Source organism: Hyaena hyaena, unplaced genomic scaffold (genome assembly GCF_003009895.1).
Source record: "Hyaena hyaena isolate Hyena2069 unplaced genomic scaffold, ASM300989v1 scaffold_14, whole genome shotgun sequence".
In the NCBI taxonomy this organism is placed as follows: domain Eukaryota; kingdom Metazoa; phylum Chordata; class Mammalia; order Carnivora; family Hyaenidae; genus Hyaena; species Hyaena hyaena.
Window position 1 is genome coordinate 5,257,169 of NW_024080646.1, and position 22,167 is coordinate 5,279,335.

The 22,167-nt window shown below is 39.6% G+C and overlaps 1 protein-coding gene across 2 annotated transcripts; it reads right to left on the minus strand.

Moving 5' to 3' along the window:
• Window positions 1–562: 562 nt before the first annotated feature.
• SNRPD1 (small nuclear ribonucleoprotein D1 polypeptide) lies at window positions 563–13,620 on the minus strand. Of its 2 annotated transcripts, none has more exons than XM_039217676.1 (4): window positions 13,210–13,333; window positions 6,017–6,093; window positions 3,622–3,813; window positions 563–758 (listed from the first exon to the last, which is right to left on the minus strand). In XM_039217676.1, the coding sequence occupies exons 2-4, from the start codon at window positions 6,084–6,086 to the stop codon at window positions 682–684; spliced, it is 339 nt and encodes a 112-aa protein (XP_039073607.1). In that variant the 5' UTR covers window positions 6,087–6,093; window positions 13,210–13,333; the 3' UTR covers window positions 563–681. The 2 variants fall into 2 exon arrangements, with proteins under 2 accessions (XP_039073607.1, XP_039073601.1); XM_039217670.1 differs by lacking the exon at window positions 13,210–13,333 and adding an exon at window positions 13,486–13,620 and having other exon boundaries at window positions 564–758.
• Between the last annotated feature and the right edge of the window lie 8,547 nt (window positions 13,621–22,167).

Genomic DNA, 22,167 nt, shown 5'->3' on the forward strand with positions numbered 1-22,167 from the left:
TTTTTCTTCTTAAAAGACTTGTAAAAGTACCCGATAAAGGAGCCACCAACCACCAACAGGTACATTTCACATTAACAGGTTTCAACACCGCTGACAACTGATAATCTAGTGAATGTTATCTGCAGTTTCAACTCAAGAGTATGTAAAACTATATTCTATTGAGACTGTAACAAACCCATTAATGGGGACAACAAAGTCTAAGACTCCTGAAATGGAAGATGACTATCACCTTTTACTAAGTACCCAAGTCTCCATCAAGTAAAACTCAGGAAAAGGGAATGAATTTTAGACCCAATCCAGAGGACGTTAATTTCTGAAATACCAAAAAGAACTTATAATTTCACTTGTAGGTTCCACAGAATGGAATCAAAGTAAAACAATAAAATGCATATTCAGTGCATGTCAAATAGGTATATATTCTACATACATTCATACAAAAATTTTAGTTCAAAAATTAAAAGCTTGACTTAAGAATGAAATTAGTCTTGGGATTACCTAGTAGTAATGCTTAGATCCTACTATGTAAATATCATGAATCTATATGAACTATTAAAATTTGACAGTCAAACAGACAACTGTGTCCTACAATTATGTTTATTAAAAACTGACATAAACAAACAAAACCTGTACAAAAAATATTCCAAATCACGTGTCACTTTGAAATAGTAATCTTGAGAGATATTATCGCCTCGGACCCCCTCTTCCTCTACCCCGACCACGTCCTCTTCCTCTTCCTCGGCCTCGGCCTCTTCCTGCAACTAAGAAAAAAGAAAAACAAATCAAGGTTAAATCTTTTCTGCAATGATGTTACCTGGGCCACCACAAACTACATCTAGAGGAAAGAAACTTCAACCCAGCTTCTCTCAAATATGACCTCGCGGTCATCTCTCCCAACACATTATGAAGCAGAACCCAAAGCTGCTGGCCTGCAAAGATAATTTTTGTTTCATGTGATTTGAGAAATTCACCAGGTTTGAAAATATTTTTTTTATCATGTCTCAACTTCACCACAAAATAAAATCCAAATGATCTAAACCTTACACAAGATGGAGGAGATATCATATCAGTGGAACAGAACATGAACACCATGTGCCAGATTTTTTTTTTTTTTGCTGTATAAATCCAAGCAAGTTAATTCAAAGCCAGGAAAATCTAAAATACATGACATCAAACGATCTTATGACTCCAGAATCTTATGTCACTTGATCCAATCATAACCAAGTACCTTAATTAACCCTTATAGCAATATTCCTGTCAGCTGGTCATCCTAACCCTACTTGAATATTATAGCAACAAAAACTCATTTCTCAAATGAACTTTTTCGATCTTCAGAGAGTGATGAATACTAAAAAAATCCTGACATGAAGTTCAAGTCAGTCACATTCTAAACGTCTGTCTACCCCTGCTGCCAACCTTAGCATTCAAAGAAAGAGAGTTAAGTCTAGGACTTCTGTTTATCTCCCATTCCTTCTGAAATACTACTTATGACTGGAAAGGAGTAAAAATGATAAATACCCATAAAAAAGAAAGATGGAGGGGGGGAACACAGCAGTTGAAAAATTTCAGAAAGTAGACTAAGAACTGTAAATGTTTGGTAAAGGAAGAATAACTCCTAGAAGACCTAGGACCTTAGAAGCCAAGGGTGAGATAAGGCAGGGGGCCGAAAACAAACTGGTTGACAATCATTTGGAACAGAAGACTGGCGAGTCTTCTCTTCCACACCTTGCAAAGCTAATGATTATTTCCTGGACAGGTACATAGGAGAGAAAAAGTAAAGTAAACCTAAAGACACTGAAGCAGAAAGTCTTCATATATGAAAATATACGCAAAGTGGTTAGCAGCAAGAGGCACAAAACTGAGGGGAAGGGAAAAGGGATTAATTTAGCATTTTTTCAAGCTATAGGCTACAACCTAAATTTTTTTTTTCCTGAACTGAAAGAGGAAACATATGGGTATTTATATGTATTAGAACTCAGTAATCCTGAGATTTTTGTTTGTTATATAAACGAATGGGTCATGACACAAAGTATATTTCCTAGTGTGGGCAGAAGGCAAAAAAGCTTCAAAATCAAGACCCTATATTAAGTGAGGGTCTACAAAACACCCAGCCTCTTTCTCCTGCTTTGCTCCTATAATGCTGGCTACCAGGCATATATCCCCCACACTAGATGACTAGAATCTTTTCATGAAGGGAAGAAGAAGAAGAAGAAGAGAGAAAAAAAAGAAAGAAAGAAAAAAAAAAGCAAGTTCCAGAAACCACTCTAGATCATGAAATTTTGGGTCTCCTCATGAGCCACCCTATGGTGAGACCCACCAACTCCAGCCTCCCTTCCCAGAACTTCTCTTTTCAGGATTCTTGTTAAATAATAGATGACCAGGGACACCTGGGTGGGTCAGTCTGTTAACTGACTTCAGCTCATGAGCTCCTGGATCTTGAGTTCAAGCCCGGCACTGGGCTCTGCACTGACAGTGGGAAGCCTGCCTGGGATTCTCTCTCCCTCTCAAAAATAAATAGGTGGTTATCAAAGGAATGGGGGATGGAAGAAGGGGTGAAATAGGTGATGGAATTAAGGTGTGAATTTGTCATGATGACCACCAAGCAACATATGGAACTGCTGAATCACTGTACTGTACACCTGAAGCTAATATAACATTGTATGTTAACTTACTGGAATTAAACTAAAAAAATAAAAACTAAAAAAAGAAAAAAAAGGCAAATAAAAAGAGAAACCCAAGGAAACAATGTCGAGTACAAAATAAAACTTAAGAAAAAGAAAAAACTCCAATATCCTATGACTTAATATCCTATCCAGTATTTTCCTTACATCTCTGAAAGAAAACATGATTGTATTATAAATTACCAGAGGAAGCCTAAGATTAACTATATGCTAAACTGGAAGATAAAAATAAAAAATATTTCTCAGAAAATAGAATAAAAAAACAGAAAAATAAAAGACTTAGACAATCACTCATAACGCCCAATTATTCCAGGGAGAAAGAGGGGCGCCTTGGTGGCTCGGTCAGTTAAGCGTCTGACTGGCTCAGGTCATGATCTCACTGTCTGAGCCCGTGTTGGGCTCTGTGCTGACAGCTTGGAGCCTGGAGCCTGCTTTAGTTTCTATGCTTCCCTCTCTGCACCTCCCCCCAAATAAACAAACATTAAAATAAAAAAAAAAGAATTCCAGAAGAACAAAGTAAAAGAGAAGATATTTACCAAGGCTACACAAGTTTATTTCTTAGCTTGAAAAAGCAAAAATACCCATATTTAAGGGGTCTACCAAATAGCCAAAACAACAAAATGGAGGAAAAAATACGGAGAGCAGGCAAAAGACCCCATGTCAAGTCATTAAGAAATTTCAGAACAGGAATAAAGAAGTCAAATCTCCAATCTTCCAAAGTGTGTAAAGGATGTGGGACTAGGCCATGCAAAGAGACAAGAAGAATAGCATCAGTCTTTAATATCAACACTAAAAACTATTATAAATACTATATGCACGCACAAGTACAGAGAATTAAAACAAAATAAAAAAATCTGTGGCATTCACAAATGTTTATATTTTGAGTAGCGGATCAAAGTTTAAATACACATTCACAAAAATGTTTATAATCTTTCAAACTTACCAGCTTCCCTTTTCTTAGATTTCACCTTCGGTTCAACATCCACAAGTAGCGTATCCAGAGGTAAGCTGTCTGGCAGAATAAAATATCGGATGTTATTTCCTCGGATACTCAGTGTTTCCAGTTGTACTGGTTCTCTATTCTTCAAAGTCATTTTCACAGCTTTAAGATGTGTATTCATGCTGACATCTACACCTAGAGGAAAAAAGAGAGCAATTATTAGCACGATAAAGAAGGCAACCAGTTAATCAGGCCACAGTAAATACCAGAACACAAGAGTGCTGTCTGTTCTGCCACAGTGCACATTTCTGTGACATAATTTAATACAATTGTTAAGTGGGTGAATGTCAGTGTAAACCAGAAATCCTTCCTTCAGAGATTATCTCCAGCACATTAATGTTGTGCACAGTTAGATATGCTTATAGATGTGAACGCAACAAGCTCTGAAGGAACGTGAGTGGTATTCATGACTCACTCTCACTGTGCCCAGGTATTCTCATCTCAGGGTGAGTAATGTTTACTGCATGTTCTCTGTCTCTATTACTTCCTTATACCCCATTCCACTAAATTATATTCATCCCTGTCTTATATAAAGTTCTATTTGTACCACAGTATTTTTTGTTATTATGAATTTAACATCTTTTTAACATCTTTTTTGAAAAGGAATGTTACTGTTTTTGTTAATACTTTAACTACCAAGTTGTACAAGTTTTAAATGGTCTGCCTCAAACAATTTTCCCCATTGTTTCCAGTATGAGATTTCACAAAATAAAAACTTTTCTAGAATGAAAAATATGGCAACATAGTAGAAATACCCAATTATTGGAGCCTTTACCAATATAGCTGAACAAATGGGATACCTAAAGATGTAGTTAATTTTTATTAAGTTAAGTTTATTTTTTTTGAGAAAGCTAGCGAGCAAGGGTAGGTAAGAGACAAACAGAGAATCCCAAGAAGGCTCCATGCTGTCAGCACAGAGCTTGATGCGGAGCGGGAACCCATGAACTGTGAGATCATGATCTGAGCTGAAACCAAGAGTTGGATGCTTAACTGACTCAGTCACCCAGGCACCCCAAGATCTAGTTAATTTCTGACCCTAGGCAGTTAGGCCAGAAAACATGAATTTTCTCAACTTTCCCAACATCTGTCTCAAATTTATTAATTTTATTACTAATCTTTTCCTTCTTCCTCCTTGTTTTAGGAAAGAAGAGATGTTCTTCTTTTCCAAAATTAATATACTTTTGATATATTCCATCTTCTTGGAGATTTTGATCCATCAAGGGAGAGGAAAAAATTAGATGTATAAGCTCTTTCTACTTGTCAGGAACCACTTGCTAAAACATTTTAACTTAATCCTCAATATCCTTGTTGAGAGGACTAAAACACATACTCATACAGGATACAAGAAACTTGTAACTAGTGTTGCTGAGGAGAATGGAATAGATTTTAGTAAATTTTGCCCACCCAGTGAACTGAAAATCTTCCCCCAGGGACATCATTTATTAAGTACCTACTATCTATGTTAGGCAAACCTTGCTTTATGTTTGTGTGTCACCCATCACTAGATTTTGAGTTCCTAAAAACCACCACATCTAACATAGAGCTCACGAGAGAGAAAACTAAATCCTTATTTTGGAGTTTTAACAGAACAGTAATTGCCCTTCCTCAGATATGGTCAATGATCGTACGGTATTGAAACTTTATACTGTACTGATTTCCTTTCAAATCAATTGGTGTTGCAAATATGAGTATATTCAAATACGATCAGCTTAATACCATATATTTCTCTTGGTTTACTCAGATGCTGGATCTACACATTAAAGGGGCTCCCGGGTGGTTTGGTCAGTTGAGCATCTGACTTGATTTCGGCTCAGGTCATGATCCCAGGGTCTTAAGATTGAGCCCCACACTGGGCTCCATACTGAATGTGGAGCTTAAGATTCTCTCTCTCTCACCCCTGCCCCTCACCTCTGCTTGTGTGCTCTCTCTAAAAGAAAATTGTATAGATTAAAAAAATTCTTTATAAACTTAAAATTTAAATATTTCAGAGACTGGGATCCCATGCTAAGATAGCATTTTCATTCATTTGGCCCAGAAACTGTTTTGAAGTTTTGCAATTTTGGGGGGAACACATACCATGAGTGAAGAATCGCAGTGCCTTAAATATAAAACTACACATACAATATCATTAAAGCCAAGAGTTAGACACATAAGAAAAAAGACTGAAAGAACATATTTCTCACATATATTTTCCATTTCTCACATATATTTTCACCCAAGGTAATCAAACATGAAAGTCCCATCCTCTATCTTCAAGAACTTCCTGGTCTAAAAGGTGGAAAGGGTGGAAAAAAGTGTTATAAAAAAAAAGTGTTATAACGCCATCTGATATCCATACCTGTGATTGTTCCATGGACCTGTGTTCCATTCTTTAATTCGATGGTTACAGTTTCATGACTCAATTTCATCAAAAATCTATGAAAACAGTGGAAATAAAACCATAAATGTTCACCTTTTAACACTTTAAAATATTTTTTTAAGTGAAAGAGTGAAAATTCTAGATGTTCAAAATCTGCTGTAGAGGCTACCTGCATCAATTCCTAATAATAATCTGCATAACAATTTCAGCTTTTTTGAATCACACCTTTAATATTTATGAAGGAACATAATACCAGAAACTGTTATTTGGATATTTCTGATTCTCTAAGCCATTAAACTGCTTAATCTCCAATCCATGCATACAGGTCAGAAAGTCATTTCTGAGGCACCCAGGTGGCTCAGTCGGCTGGGCATCTGACTTCAACTCAGGTCATGATCTCATGGCTGTGGGTTCAAGCCCTGCATTGGGCTCTGTGCTGACAGCTCAGAGTCTGGAGTCTGCTTTGGATTCTGTGTCTCCCAATCTCTCTGCCCACCCCCCCCCCCCCCGCTCTATCTCAAATAAATGTTAAAACAAAAATTTAAAAAAGTCACTATAATTCATAAAAACTGAATTCAAGAAATTATATGAAGGTGGTAAAAAGGTACAAGCTTCTAGTTATAAGGTAAATTAAGTATTAGTTCCGTGATATACAACATGACTATAGTTAACACTGCTATACAGTACATTTGAAACTTACTAAGAGAGTAGATCCTAAAGTTCTCATCACAAGGAAAAAAACCCTTCCCCCCCCTCTTTTTTAGTGTCCATATGAGATGATGTATGTTAACCAAACTTACTGTGGTAATCATTTTGCAATATATGTAAACCAAGTCATTATGCTATATACCCTAAACTTATATAGAATTATGTCAACTATATCTCACTAAATGGATAGAAACACAAATTATAGTACCTAGTAAAAAATTACATGCTTCCTATACATATAAACACTAAAAGTCTCTCTATCTAACCCCCACTCCATGTAAATGGGAAGATTCTTTAGACCATTTTACCTGCATTCATAAGCATAGACATGAAATGCTTTTATGTAAACTGAGCCATAAATTAACTTCTGTACCTGGTAGTTCTTATTTAGCAGTTTAAAGACATTTAGAAATCATAAATCCATTTATGCAAATCCTTAGCAACACTAATTGTAACCAATCTTCTAAATTTTTGTCAGTTCTACAGGTAAAAAGACAATGTGTTTTTCCTTATTATTTGTGAGATTAAACATCTTTTCATGAAGATAGAGAATTTGAATTTCTTCTATGAATTGCCTCTTCACATTATTCACATATGTTCAATTAGGTCAAAAGTTTTTGTAATTTTCTACCAGTTTGCCACAGCCATTCATGTTTGTGGTTTTCATTTTTATGTTGTTAAATTTCTGAATCTCTCTCTAAGGTATTAATCTGTTTAAGATGATATTCCCACCCCAAGACCGTAAAAAGTCTTATTTCTTCCAGTTTTCTATTTCGAGTTTTAATCTACCTGGAATTCATCTCTCTTCCATGCAACATGAGGTAGAAATCTGCCTTTATTTTTGGCTCTGCTCATGATTTTGCATTTCATGAGACTGAGCCCCATGTCAGGCTCTGTGCTCACAGGATGGAGCCTGCTTGGGATTTTCTCTCTCTCTCTCTCTCCCCTCCCCCCGCTCATGCTCTCTCTCAAAATAAATAAACATTAAAAATAAAAAAAAAATGTTCCCATTTATGCGGGTATGTCCCCACACAATTTATACTTCCATTTCATCTTCATCATGCATTTTCTAATGAGGACATTCTCCTAATCACAATACCACAACCACATGCAGGATAATGAACAATAATCCTGCAATAGAATCCAATAATGCAGTCCATATTCAAAATTTCTAATCTATAAGACAGACTTTGTATACCCTACCATAGTATCACACTGAATGGTACATGTATGATCACCTTTTTCTCCATTTGACTACTGCTTAGGGTAGGAATCAGGACCATTACATCTTAAAAAAAATTTTTTTTAACGTTTATTTATTTTTGAGAGAGAGACTGCGAGTGGGAGAAGGGCAAAGAAAGGGAGACAAAGAATCTGAAGCAGGCTATAAGGTGTCTGAGCTGTCAGCACAGAGCCCAACACAGGGCCTGAGCTCACGAGCTGTGAGATCATGACCTGAGACGAAGCTGGACGCTTAACTGACTGAACCACCTAGGTGCCCTGTCAAGACCTTTACATCTAATCCTGGGAGGTCACAGACACTAAATTAACAGTAGACTGAAATGTTTCAATGACTAAAAAAAGAAGATAATCTTAAAACACCACTTTTTCAGTGGCACTGCCAGCCATGGAAAAGGGGGATATTTGGTTTGGGACATATCAAGTCCCAAAATTTAAAAAGTTAATCTGTCCTTATATAAAGATCCATTATGTTGAATCCTTGTTTGTTTTTTTTTTTTAATTTTTTTTTTAAATTTTTAAAATTTATTTCTAGGAGAGAGAGAGAGAGAGACAGCGTGAGCAGGGGAGGGTCAGAGAGAGAGGGAGTCACAGACTGAAACAGGCTCCAGGCTCTGAGCTGGCAGTCAGCACAGAGCCCGACGCGGGGCTCGAACCCACGAACCGCGAGATCATGACCTAAGCGAAAAGTCGGACGCTTAACCGACTAAGCCATCCAGGCGCCCCTGAATCCTTGTTATTTGCTGTCAAGGAAAGAAAGTCTCTCTCAATAAATTGTTAATGCTTTATTTCACAGGATAAGAATTCTTTTTTTTTTTTTTTAATTTCTAGGAGAGAGAGAGAGACAGCGTGAGCAGGGGAGGGTCAGAGAGAGAGGGAGTCACAGACTGAAACAGGCTCCAGGCTCTGAGCTGGCAGTTAGCACAGAGCCCGATGCGGGCCCGAACCCATGAACCGCGAGATCACGACCTAAGCGAAAGTCGGACGCTTAACTAAGCCACCCAGGTGCCCTGGATAAGAATTCTTTAACTTAGCTCTACATTTAATAATCACTTGTAACTATGTTAGCCTAGAATTTCATCTAATAGTTTCTTTCCATTATCAAACTTTGGTTTAAAAAAAAAATTTCATTTTGGGGGCACCTGGCTGGCTCAGTAGGCAGAACATTCAACTCTTGATCTCTGGGTCATGAGTTAGAGCCTCATTTTGGGTGCAGAGTTTACAGAATTAAAAAAAATAATTAACTGTCCCATTCAATAATAACACTTAGTTTTTATAGAAGTCTAAATCATTTTTGAAAATAGTATTAAAGTAAAAATAAAACATTTTAGTAATCTAACCACCTACCATATGGAAGTAAAAGAAAAACCAAAGTAAGCAAAATGGCTTCTGAAGGAACCAAAATACATTTTGCCAAGTCCAAGAATGTTTCTTTAATAATATTTATCGTTATATATTCTGTGGTAGCTCCTGTGCATGGCAATGAGGATTAAAAAGGAGTATAACTAGGCCCCTATGGAGCTCAAACTCTAATAGAAAGGACACATAAAAGACATTTTATTTTAAAGGTAACTAACTAAATTTAAAATGTAGTGGATATATGCACAGGCTTTCACCAGAAATATAATGTAGCATGGGTAGGAGGGAGTCGGAGCTTAGTGGACTTCTAGTAAGAAGTCTGAAAAATTGGAAACATGCAGGAAAAAGTAACAAGAGCAAAGATTTGGGAGTAAGAAATAGCACAGTGTACAGAGAAATTACAGCTACACTACCAATGGAGAATTAAGTCCCAGAAAATGAGTAGAGAGTTAGGCAGTTTCCTTTCATGGAGAGCCCAGGCTGCTAAAGAGCTACTGAAGAATTTTTATCAACGGAGTACCAGGGTCACATTCACACCAGAAGCCCAATTAGGTGCCTAGAGCAATACACAAGTTAAAGTTACAGTTATCAAGACACAGAACAACAAATACATCATTGAAACAGAATAGAGTCTAGGAATAGAACCACATTTATATAGTTAATTTTGGGATGGCTGGGTGGCTCAGTCGGTTGAGCATCCAACTCTTGCTTTAGGATGAGGTCATGATCCCAGGGTTGTGGTGATCACAACAGGTTTAGTGTGGAGCCTGCCTGAGATTCTGTTTGTCCCCTGTTGTCCCTCTTCCCCAACTGCTCTCTCTCTATTTATATACTAAATATACATTATAAGTGTGTCGCCGTGTATATATAACGTAATCTTCTACAAAAGGTGCCAATGGGACTGTCAAAGCACTCCAATGGGCAAAGAAAAACCATTTTTTAAACAAATGATGAAATCCATGGTAAAGGGATTTATATTCCTTAAGAATACAGAATAACTAGAAATCTATGTAGAAAAAAAATGAAACTGGACCCTTAATTCATTCCACTTACTAAAATTAGTTCAAGACAGATCATGGGCCTAAACATAAAAGTAAAACCATAAAGCTTTAAGAGGAAAACAGGAGAATAACTTTATGGTTTGAGGGTAGGCAAAAAAAATTTTTTTGACAGTACACAGATAATCACCATAAAAGGAAAAGCTGGTGAATTAAAACTTCCTCAAAATAAACTACTACCACCAAAAAACATTATTAAGGAAATTAACAAGCAAGTCAAACTGGGAATAATTATACCTGACAAAGGACCAGTATGCTACAATTCAATAATAAAACAACACAATTAAATCGAAACACTTCACAAAGAATCATGAATAGCCAAAAGCAGATGAAAAAGTGTTCAACATCATTAGTCATTAGGAAAATGCAAGGGGAGCCTGGGTGGCTCAGTCAGTTAAGCCTCCAACTCCGGCTCAGGTCCTGATCTCATGGTTTGAGTTCCAGACCCACATTGGGCTCTGCAACTGACAGTGCCTGGGATTCTCTCTACCTCTCTCTACCCCCTCCCCCGCCCCCTCTATCACATACACACAGACACTCTCTCTCTCTCTCAAAATAAATTTAAAAAGCTTTAAAAAAATGAAAAGAAAATGCAAATTAAAACCATAAAAAGACACTACTACACAAGCACTGTAATGGCTAAAATTAAACCGACCACAAATGCTGTTAAGGTTGTGAAGCAATTGGAATTCTAATATACTGTTTGTTGGTGGGAGTGTAAAATGGTATACAACTGCTTGGAAAATGATCTGGTATTTTCTTACAGAACCAAAGTATACTGCATGCTATGATCCAGCAACTCCACACCTAAATATCCACTCTCAGAATGAAAAAAGACTTGCACAAGAATGTTCAAAGCAATTTTAAAGAAAATACATATGTAAGTTTAAAATTTTTAAGATTAAACAATCTCTACACCTAACATGGGGCTCAAATTTACAACCTCAATACCAACTGAGCCAGCCAGGGGCCCCCAAAACATGTAACGTTTAAACATACAATGGACCAATCTAATAAAATTCAATTACTGATAGAAACCACAATGTGGATGAATTTCAAAAATATACTGCGTAAAAGACATTCTACACAAGAATGCATACTGTATGATTCCAAATACATATATAGATTATGAGAACACAAGACTGAGTGGGAAGGGCTTGAGGGAAATGAAGTTTTGGTAATGTTCCATATCTCAACAGGGGTTTGAGTTACACAGGTGTGTAAATTTTTCAAAACTGGCAAATATGCACTGATTTCATACCATGAGATAGTTACCTCAAGAGGTAAAATTAAAAAATCTTGGGTGGAAAAAAAAAGGAGTCTTTACGGCTCAGTTGTGTGACTGGAATGGTAGCAAAGGTATTGTGGCAGGAAAAATAGTTATCCCAGCCCAGGAACCAAATAGATTTTAATTCTTTTCTAATGAATCCTTTTTTACTTACTGAAACCTAAATATCCAATTGACACAGTATCCTTCAGTACCCAAATCTACACTATCAAAATTCAAAAACCAAAGAAAAACGGATAATGAGAACTACTTTTATGAGGTAGATAAAATTGTGAAAACCTGGCAATTTATCCGCTTATTCAGAGAGAAAGATATCAAATGACAACATCCAAATTTTTAGGTAGGGTGACAATAAGGTGCCACCAACCCCTGTAGAGAAATATGTCAACTAAAAATGTAAACCAATTTCTTGGCACAAAAATACATTCTCCAGTAAAGAAAGTTTTATTTCTACAATCTAACACACAGAATAAGATTCAGTACAGCCTTTAAATTTTTCAGAAAAACTGTCACAACCCACAGTATCTTTAAATAAGATAAACTTATTCCAAAGAATATTTAAACAAAATTTAACCATAAATAGATTCAGACTAGCAGATATTCAGAAACTGTGAAAATATACTTTAAATTCTGGGGTGTTTTCCAAAGAAAAAGGGACTGAAAGTTAACCTTAAACGCCTTCTCTCTATAAATTCCACTCTGAACACATACAGAGGGTTTTATATTTCAACCATACTAGAAATTAGCTACTTGTCTGTCTTCACAAAACAGAAAAGTCCAAAGAGGCAAGCATTCTGCCTTGGGAAAAAAAAAAATCCATTACCAGTGCCAGTGTTAACAGGTGCCCAATAACAGAACGCAATTGACAAACTTTGATTCAGACAAAGGACTAGCTGCTACATTTATAACTGCTAACTTAATTAGAAACTTTGTGTTCCAGGCTCTCTGCCTCAGGGCAAAACACCAAAACCAAATCTCTTTGCAAGTAGTTTAGAATGAATTACTCAAATCAGTAAACCAATAGGTTCAACTAACCGGTCAAGTTTAAACGCAGAAATAAAACAATACGATTACCTACGTAAATCAGCCACAAATACGGAAAATGATTCTGCCTGAAGTTGGGAGATTTTTTTTCCCGGAATTGAAGAACTATGTTGAAAGGAAATCTTAGTTGAGTAATCTTAAATCTAATAAGTTATCATAAATAAACTTAAAAAAAGTAATGAAATCAGAAGTCCAATCCTGATTAATCCTGATTTAAGACATTTCGGAAATGCGTTTCATTATTTCCAGATAAAGTCCTGCAGCTTCTAAGTACATTTTAAAAGCACATTAATTTAACTCAACGCATAAAATTTTTGTGTTTCCCACGTTCTCAGGGAGCGTACACTTAGTTATATTTGCCGGTTCCTGAGGGCTGAGAGGGGCCAGAAAAGTAACCTAGACTAAAAGCACAAATTCTAATGAAATTAAAATCTTCAACTAACCGAAAGAAAAAGCTTGGAAGCCTGGCGCTGCACCTTTAAGACCTCTTAGACACTAGATGGGCCGAAACTGCTAAGCCTTTAAGTCAACTTCTTGGAAGATACACGGGATCCGCGCGCAATTCAGTCTGAAGCCCAGGCCCCAGCGATGGCTCCCGGCGGCTCGGCCAAGATGGGGCGGGAGCAGCAGGCGCGGAAGGCCGTTACAGGCCGCGCGCGCACGCGGCTTTCGCGCCTCCAAACTGGGCAGCCCAGCCTCCCGCTCCCGGCTAAAATAGTCACAGCCCCGAGGCGGCTGGGTCACCTCCTCACCTTACGAGCTTCATCCTAGCGGTGCCGGCACTCTTTCGGTCGGATAGCGCACAAAATCTGGAAACTCAAGTCCAAAGAGCCTAGGAGTATGAATGGCCGGAAACGCCTACTCCCTGGGTACCGACGTAAAGAGCGCGAGGAGCGCTGCGGACGCAAGGCGGAAACGCCGGGCCGCGCTGGGCCGAACTTCCTTCCGGCCGCGCGGAATGCCACTGCGGCCCCTGGCGGTTGGAGGTGCGTCTTGCGACTGCTGAGGGCGTTTAGACCTGGTCCAGGAGGCAGTTTCTGGTAAGAGGTGGATTTGAAGATGTCAAATCCAGTTATTGCGCACTTTGCCACGGCTGGAACCCGTGTATTATGCAACGCTAATATACTCGTGAACATAGGGACGTTCTGAGGAAGTTCAAGAATTATGCTAGTTCTTCTCCAACACCAGGAACTTCTGCATTACTTCATGTACCTGAAGAAAATCACACAGTTTAACGGATTATTTTTACACTAAATTCTGGTCACAAAATTACCCTACACTGATTTTGTAGGAGAGATTGTATTATGGTTCTCTGATAAATTCAACAACTTCATTCCTTCTTCTTTCCCTCTGAAATTTTTACAGGCTCTCTTTCAGATCACTCTCTGCTACTATTTCCTACTTTGAGAAAACCAGAGGTCATCCTTAAGCTTTTCTTCCAGTTAGAAGTATTGTTGCTTCTTGCCAAGGCAAGTTCCTCTTCGTTGTAGTCTGGATCCCATCTCTCACTTTATCAAGAATTTCACTCATCACAATTACCACAAGATAATTTCAGTTATCTCCAAACTTAAATCATCAATTTCTCTCTATGGGATTTTTTAGTAAGCATACAAATTATCTTAAAAACAAAACAAAATTCTCCTCTGATGCATCTCCAGCTACTGTCAGATTTATTTCACATAAAAGCTGCTTGAATGAATTGTCTACACTTGTTTTATCACCTGTATTTCACTCTTCAAACTCCACTGAAATCGCTTTTCTAAAAGTCATCAAAAACCTCCAAGACAAACCTCTATCTTCATCTAACTCAATATTTCAGCCGCATTTAAGATAAATGCAACCTCTGAAAGAGGCTCATATCTTGATAGGATACTAAGCTCACCTGGTTTTACTTCTGTGCCACTAGTTATACTTTCTAGGTCTCAGCTGCCTCTTTCTGTACTGAGTCATTACATGTTGGAGTGTATCAGGGCTTACCCTCGGTGTACTCTTCATATGGATACTTTCTCCTTTAGCCTAGGTGATCTCTAAAACCATGGCTTTAATTTGTATCTCCAGCCTGAACTTCATCCCTGATTATCAGAACTCTTGGATGTTGCAAGACAATGGTGATCAGACTTTTACATGCATAGGACACACCTGTGGAAACTTTATAATGAAAATTCTGCCTCAGTCAGTTAAATGTGTGACTTTGGCTCCCGTCATGATCTCACGGTTCATGAATTTGAGCCCTGCATCACGCTCTCTGCTGTCAGCACAGAGCCTACTTTGGATTCTCTGTCCCCTTCTCTCCCTTCTCTCTCTGCTCCTTCACTACTCACATTCTCTCTCTCACCCTCCCTCTATCAAAAATAAACATTAAAAACAGAAAAAGTTCTGATTCAATTGATTTGGGGGCTGAAATTCCGTATTTCTAAAAGTCTTCAGTTCAGTGTAGCCTTCAGTTGATGAAGATGCCCCTAGTTTATGGACCATCATTTGAGTAGTAAGACTGTTAATGTTCATTTCTGTGCAGCCTGTTCATTATCTATACCTCTGTCCTCCTACCAGTTCCTAATAATTTCCTGATAATGTATGTATTCCCAAGTAAGCTGACTCTACTCTTATGTAAGTCATCATATTCGATTACTTGCCACAGTGGCCTTGGGATGTAGGCTGATCCAGTCAAATCTTTACAGGAAATACTCTTTCCTTTTGGATGTGAATGCAGAGGTAGTAGAACCAAGTGAAGAATCAGTCTTAGGAGGGGCGCCTGGGTGGCTTAGTCGGTTGAGCGTCCGACTTTCGCTCAGGTCACGATCTCACGGTTCGTGGGTTCAAGCCCCGCGTCGGGCTCTGTGCTGACTGCCAGCTCGGAGCCTGGAGCCTGTTTCAGTCTGTGACTCCCTCTCTCTCTGACCCTCCCCTGCTCGCGCTGTCTCCCTCTCTCTCTCCTAGATATAAAAAAATATATATATATATAAAAAAAAAGAATCAGTCTTAGGAAAGATTAAAAACAAAAAACAACCCAAAACCCATGATGATATTAAAAAACCCGGGGATTTAAAAAAAATACCTAAATGTGGCTACTTAAATTAAAACTAAATAAAATGATAAAGTCAGCTCCTCATATGCAATACTCACACTTCAATTAGTCAAGAGCCATATGTGGTTATGGCTACGCTTTGGGATAGTGCAGATATAGGGCATTTCTATCAGCACAGAAAGTTTGTTAGATAGTGCTGCCCTGTTTATTACCATATTTGTTTCCTTCTTTGCATTTAATTGTTATTTACTTATTTATTAACTAACTTGTAAGTATACTGTTTGAAGGCAGAGATTTGTATCTTTTTTGTTAATTTCTGCATTCCCAGCATCGGGAATAGTGACTTTCACAGAACACTCTCTCAATAAATATTTGTGAAATAATTGATTGTCTTCTCCATGAGGAAGGAGACCCTGTGTGTATTGCTTACTACAGTATTGAGCACAGGGTACTCTTTCCTGTTATCCTCAAGGCCCTTCCTACTTTGGCTGTGCTTACCTTTTAAACTCTTTTCCCCTACAATAGTATTGGAATGTTTGAGTTCTTTTTTTTTTAAATTTTTTTTAATGTTTTATTTATTTCTAGGAGAGAGAGAGAGAGAGAGAGAGACAGCGTGAGCAGGGGAGGGTCAGAGAGAGAGGGAGTCACAGACTGAAACAGTCTCCAGGCTCTGTGCTGGCAGTCAGCACAGAGCCCGATGCGGGGCTCGAACCCACGAACTGCGAGATCATGACCTAAGCGAAAGTCGGACGCTTAACCGACTAAGCCACCCAGGCGCCCCTGGAATATTTGAGTTCTTGAAACTCATCAGGCTCATTCTCTTCTCCAGACTTTTGTAATTCAATTCTTTAATCTGGCTAACACTTTCTCATGCCTTCTCAAGCATGTGGGGCCAGCATTATTACTTGTATGTGTTAGTAGTGAGTCTCCCAGAAGATGGCACATTGAAATGCCATTGTCAGTTGATTTATATCAAATTGCTAGACTTTTTCTTTGTTTTTATTTTCTAGACTGAAGTTCATAATTTCATAAACTCTCTCCCAGTAACTCTCTCAAACTGTCAAGAGTCTTGAAATAAGTCAACAAGAGGACTAACAAAGAGAAAAGGCTTTATTTGCTGCTAGCAGAAAGAGGAGTCTGAAAAGAATACTCTCTTTTGGGAGTTAGCAGAAGTTTTATAGGTTATAGCATTAGATTGGTCACAAGAAAGAAAAGGAACAAGGAAGTGAAAATGTGATGTGTGGGGCAATGCAACTGCTTCATTATTAGTTTTTAGAAGTAGATGTCCTCATGATAAGCAAGGACAGAAAAAGTACATTATGCAGTTTGGAATTAGAAAAGAAAACAATTTAAACAAGCCTAGACTATATTCACAATTTTGAGTTTATCAAAAGAATTTACTAGTAGGAGCTTGTAGTTCTTGGATTATGAAGAATTATGTGAGGATTATGAAAAAGACCTTTGCAATTTATAGAACCATAATGTTGAGCATTAAGATGCATTATCTAGGCCACAGCATGTGTTTTCAGCATGTGTACACAGCAAAATGTAAATTAATCAGAGTTCTCCCCCAGAACTTCCTCAGGAGTTCTCAGGAATGGAGGCCTCTCTTTTTACTGGGACCAGTTTGCTGTGAGTTTATGTAATCTTTGAAAGCCCAGTCAAGCAAGGTAATTTATTCAGTTCATTATGATTTCTTTTAGTAGATAACCAAATTAAATAAAGCAAATTCCAAAGTTCATACACAGACTGCTCTAAATAAAAACCGTTGATAGAAAGCAAGACAAATTTTGTCAAAAATGACATTACAGAATAATTAAGAATTAAATTACAGATTGAGACCTCTGACACTAATGAATCAGAAGTGAGATATCTTTTAAAATGGTAAAGAGGGCCACCTGGATGGTTCAGTTGGTTAAGTGTTAGACTTCAGCTCAGGTCATGATCTCATGATTCATGGTTTTAATCCCTGCATTGGGCTCTGCCCTGACAGTGAAGAGCCTACCTGGAATTTTCTCTTTCTCTCTGCCTCTCCCTCACTCTCTCTCTCAAAATAAATAAACTTTAAAAAATGATAAAGGATAGTGCTCAAGAAAGTTTATTTTTTCCATAAAAGTAATTTTTAAACATTTTATTGATATATAATGGACATATGAAATTGTATAACTTGGGGCATCTGGGTGGCTCAGTCCATTCAGTGTCTAACTTCGGCTCAGGTCATGATCTCACAGTTTGTGAGTTCAAGCCCCATGTTGGGCTCTGTGCTGACAGCTCAGAGCCTGGAGCCTACCTCAGATCCTGTGTCTCCCTCTCTCTCTGCCCCTCCCTTGCTCATGCTGTCTCTTTCAAAAATAAACAAACCAAAAAAAAAAAGGCATACAATGAGTTGATTATATATGTTTGTAGATTACAATTATGTTTACCATCTTAGCTGACTTCTCTATCATGTCACATAATTATTTGCTTTTTGTGGTGAGAATAGTTAGGATCTATCTAGTCTCTTAGCAACTTTGATGTTTATAATATGGTATTGTAAAAGCAAACTATTTTTTACTTTCATGGCATGTTTAAGAAGCCGACTATATTTGGTTTTAGAAAAGAAAATCCAGAAAATTGCAGACATGAATTACACATCAAATTTGATTTACTTATATACCAAAATAGGTACATAAGAGTTCACATGGCCTAACATTTGTAAGGATTGCTATGCTTATGATGGTGACCACTTCAACAAGTAGAGTGGAATAGATTCCTCAGAAGCAGAGGCCTATTTTGTGAGAAAGGAAACTTGTAAATGTGGTATGTATGCAGAATTTGAATGACTAAAAATAAAGTGGTTTACACAGGAAAAGAAATCCCACCAGATGTCTTACAATTTAAGGAAGGCAAATATAGGTGAGATAGCCTGGTACATAAACCACTTTAATCAGGTTGACAGTCTAGTCCTGACTTGTCTCTCAAGACCCATTAAAGCCATTTGGCATATGCCATTAATGTAGCAATGTATGGTGATGTGGACAGTGACCTCACCCATGAATAGCTCTGGTTTTTAAACCAGACTCTTTCCAGAAGAAACTGACAAGCAGCTCAATAAAGCTTTATGGAAAATGTATTGTCATAAAATTAGTCTTGACATCAGGCTTTACAAACTTAGAGCATATTTGGTTTTATTTGGTTCCAAAAAAGTAGGTCAGGAAGCCACGTATGATCATCTCTCTTTAGATTCAATAAAGCATGAGTACCGATTTTACCCAACCTCCCAGTTCTGCAAGTAAGAAGGGCACAGTAAGCGTGTACAAAAGGATTGTGGGAACCACGAATCCTAGTGATAGAAACCTGGGCTCTATCTTTAGAGGCTTCTAAGAGCCAAAGCATTGTCTGAACACCCGCCATGACTAAATCTAGTGGAACATTCTACAATTTCTAGTCGACTCTTGTACGTCGACTCTTGTACGCCCGCACACAAGGAATAAACTGCAAAGATAAGGTGAAACCCTGGTTTTTTTTGAAGTGCTGGGGTGCAGTGCGGGGGAAGGAAAGAGAAGGGTCAATTGCCTTCTCTTTTGTTTTTCTTTACATTGGCCCATGTCGAAGATTAAAGGTATTTGAAGGTCGCACACAGCAGTTCCCGCAACCCACTGAGGGACGGGTGGCGAAGCATTTCCAAGACAAACCACCACCGCTGGGGGCGTAAGTGGCTTTATTCCAAGAGACCTCCCCGGGAAAGGCCAACGGCCGCCGCCTGGGGGCGCCGACCCTTCCCGGCGAGGCGCCCACCCGCGGTGCGCGCACGCGAGGCCTCCCACCGCGCCTGCGCTGAGGGTGAACGCTGCCTTGCTTTTCCCCGACGCCCAGCGGTCCCGGCCGGGGTGAAAAACTGCGTGACACGCCAGCGAGCGTGGCGGCCATCTTCCTCTTCTGGGCACGTCAGCTGAGCCTGTTACGGCTGAAGAGGAGCGTTGCGCAAGCGCGCCTCAGACGGTCACAGGTAACTCCCATCTGACGGGCGAGGCGTCGCCGTCGTCGCCGGAAGTTTGGCGTATCTGCGCCGCGGGAGAGGCGGCGGTCGCTGCTGAAGCGGCTGTCTCCTGATACCCGGATGTGAGGCGATCCGCTGGCTCGTATTGGATCCTCGGCCAGGAGTAAGGAAGGTACGCTAGCTTTCCGAACGTCTCCGCCGCCTACTGTCGTGCCGCCAGCGTCCTCACGTCCCTTTTGCTAGCCTTTCCGGAGAGCTGGACGATTCTCCCCCTCCCCCTTTCTTGTCCCACATTCTGTGTCGTTTTGCATCGTACGCCTCTTGCTACTTCTCTGGTCCGGGCTCCTGGAGCCGCTGGGAGGGAGTGGGCGGCTCAGAGTCACTGTCGCCTGAGGTAGGCAATCAACCTGCGTGTCTCGGCTGCCCAGTCGCCTTATCACCTGCTGCTTCTTGGTAGGCGGTCAGAGGTAGTAAGGGGCTATGACCGAGGACCGGGTCAGGCCAAGGCTCCCCAGGCGGCCGCGAGGGCTTCCAGAGCCCCCAAGGTGGCGTGTAGCCATTGCGACTTACTGGGGCGGTGTCGCTGCTGGCCTGCAGGTAGCCCCCGGCCTCGTCCCCGCCTCTGGCGTCTTTCCTTCCCGGCATTTTCCCCGAGCCAGCCCCATCAGCCAACGCGGAGTTGCGGTTCCTGCGGCTTGCTCCCCTGCCTTCGCCGCTGCCCACTGACCCGGCCTGAACCTTGAGGCCTCTGCAGTCTGCGGGCTGTGATGTGGGGGATCTTGGAGGGGAGCGGTGGCCTGGGCCCAAGGTCATAGAGTAATTCGGGTTGGACATGAGGGTCTGGACACAGGTGGGACTGCTCTGAAGTAGAAATAGGTGCGTTGAGGGCCATAGTGAAGTTTATAGGGCTAGATGCGGGCAGAAGGGAATTGGGTCCTTTATTTTTGCCACGGTTCATAAAGTTATTTACAACGGGGGTTTGGTTTACTCAGAGTGGGATAGCGAGGCGAAAAATGAGAGCACTCTCCCACCCCCACGCTCCCAACCTCTTCCCATCCCCCACCTCTAAATGTTGAGTTCTGAAAACCCTGCTGCGGGTACTGTGTTTTCCAGGAGAGGGGGGCGCAGCAGGGGAGAAGAAGGGGTTAAATGGTTGTGATTTGAGAGGTACTGTGAACCTTGCTGTTTGTAGCCTTTTGAATTGAAACGGGATTCTTGCAGCAGGAAGTAAATTGCAGCACACAGTATTTAAATGATATTATCACAAGTTATTTCAAGAAATAATTAGCCTTTGCAAAAATCCATAAAAGAGTGCTACTTGGTGGAATAGTAAGACGTGGGTGGGTTTTGTTTTTACCCTTTTAATTTTTAAAAAGCTGATAAAACACGGATTTCAGATTAAAACTTTCTGGTTGCAGTGGACTGTACTATATTCAACCTTTCTTTTTATTAGGTCCTTATTAGTTTCTCTTTTAGTAGGACATTTACAACAATGGAACTGTTTTTAATTTGAAAAGCTCAAATTCTCACTATGGAATTAGATATTAAAGTGGGAGGAAAAGCACTTAAAAAGCGCTTAATTTGGAAGCTGCAGATTCAGGCCTAGAGCATGTGAGGAAATGAGAAAACTCTAACGTCTAGCAGACACTTCTCCCTTTCAGGCAGAATGCAGTATATGCCCCTTAGGTTAGATGTGTGACTTATGAAGTGCCGTTCTTAGAACGAAACTTGCCTTGACTTATGAGCTTCTGCCCAGCTTACTCATTCCTGGCCAAGGAAAATTTGCTGTCATTTCTCATTGAACAGTGAAAATTATGTAGTGAACAATAATTAAAAAATTTTTTTAATGTTTTGTTTATTTCTGAGAGAGAGAGTCATCGTGAGCAGGGGAGGTTCAGAGACAGAGGGAGACAGAATCGGAAACAGGCTCCAGGCTCCGAGCTCGCTGTCAGCACAGAGCCCGACAGGGGGCTCGAACCCACGATCCACGAGATCATGACCTGAGCCGAAGTCGGACGCTTAACCGACTGAGCCACACAGGCGCCCCTGAGCAGTACTTTTTTAACATCAGCCTCATACAAGGTTTTGTGGTAGGCATTTAAATAGATAATTTATGCTTCCAGGAGAAAGGGAAAAGGGCCGTAATTAATGAATGCCTTTACCCTCCTTCCCCCTCCCACATTGCTGGATGGCCTTTTTTAGCTTAGTAATTTATTTTTTTTTTTTATTTTTTTTTTTTAGCTTAGTAATTTATTATAGAACAAGTTGATTGTATTCTTTTAAAAATATCTTTTAAACTATTTATTTATTTTGAGAGAGGGGTGGGTTAATGGGCTGAGAGACGGGGAGAGAGAGAATCTCAAGCAGGCTCCCTTCCAGCCACCAGTGCAGAGCCGGAGCTTGGGTCAAACTCCCCAACCATGAGTTCAT

Excerpts from the sequence above, each read along its gene's own strand:
- SNRPD1 (XM_039217670.1), bottom strand. Across the intron at positions 3,814-6,016 it reads GGTCCATGGAACAATCACAG|GTGTAGATGTCAGCATGAAT; the intron begins GTATGGATATCA and ends TTTTTCCTCTAG. Across the intron at positions 759-3,621 it reads ATCTAAGAAAAGGGAAGCTG|TTGCAGGAAGAGGCCGAGGC; the intron begins GTAAGTTTGAAA and ends CTTTTTTCTTAG.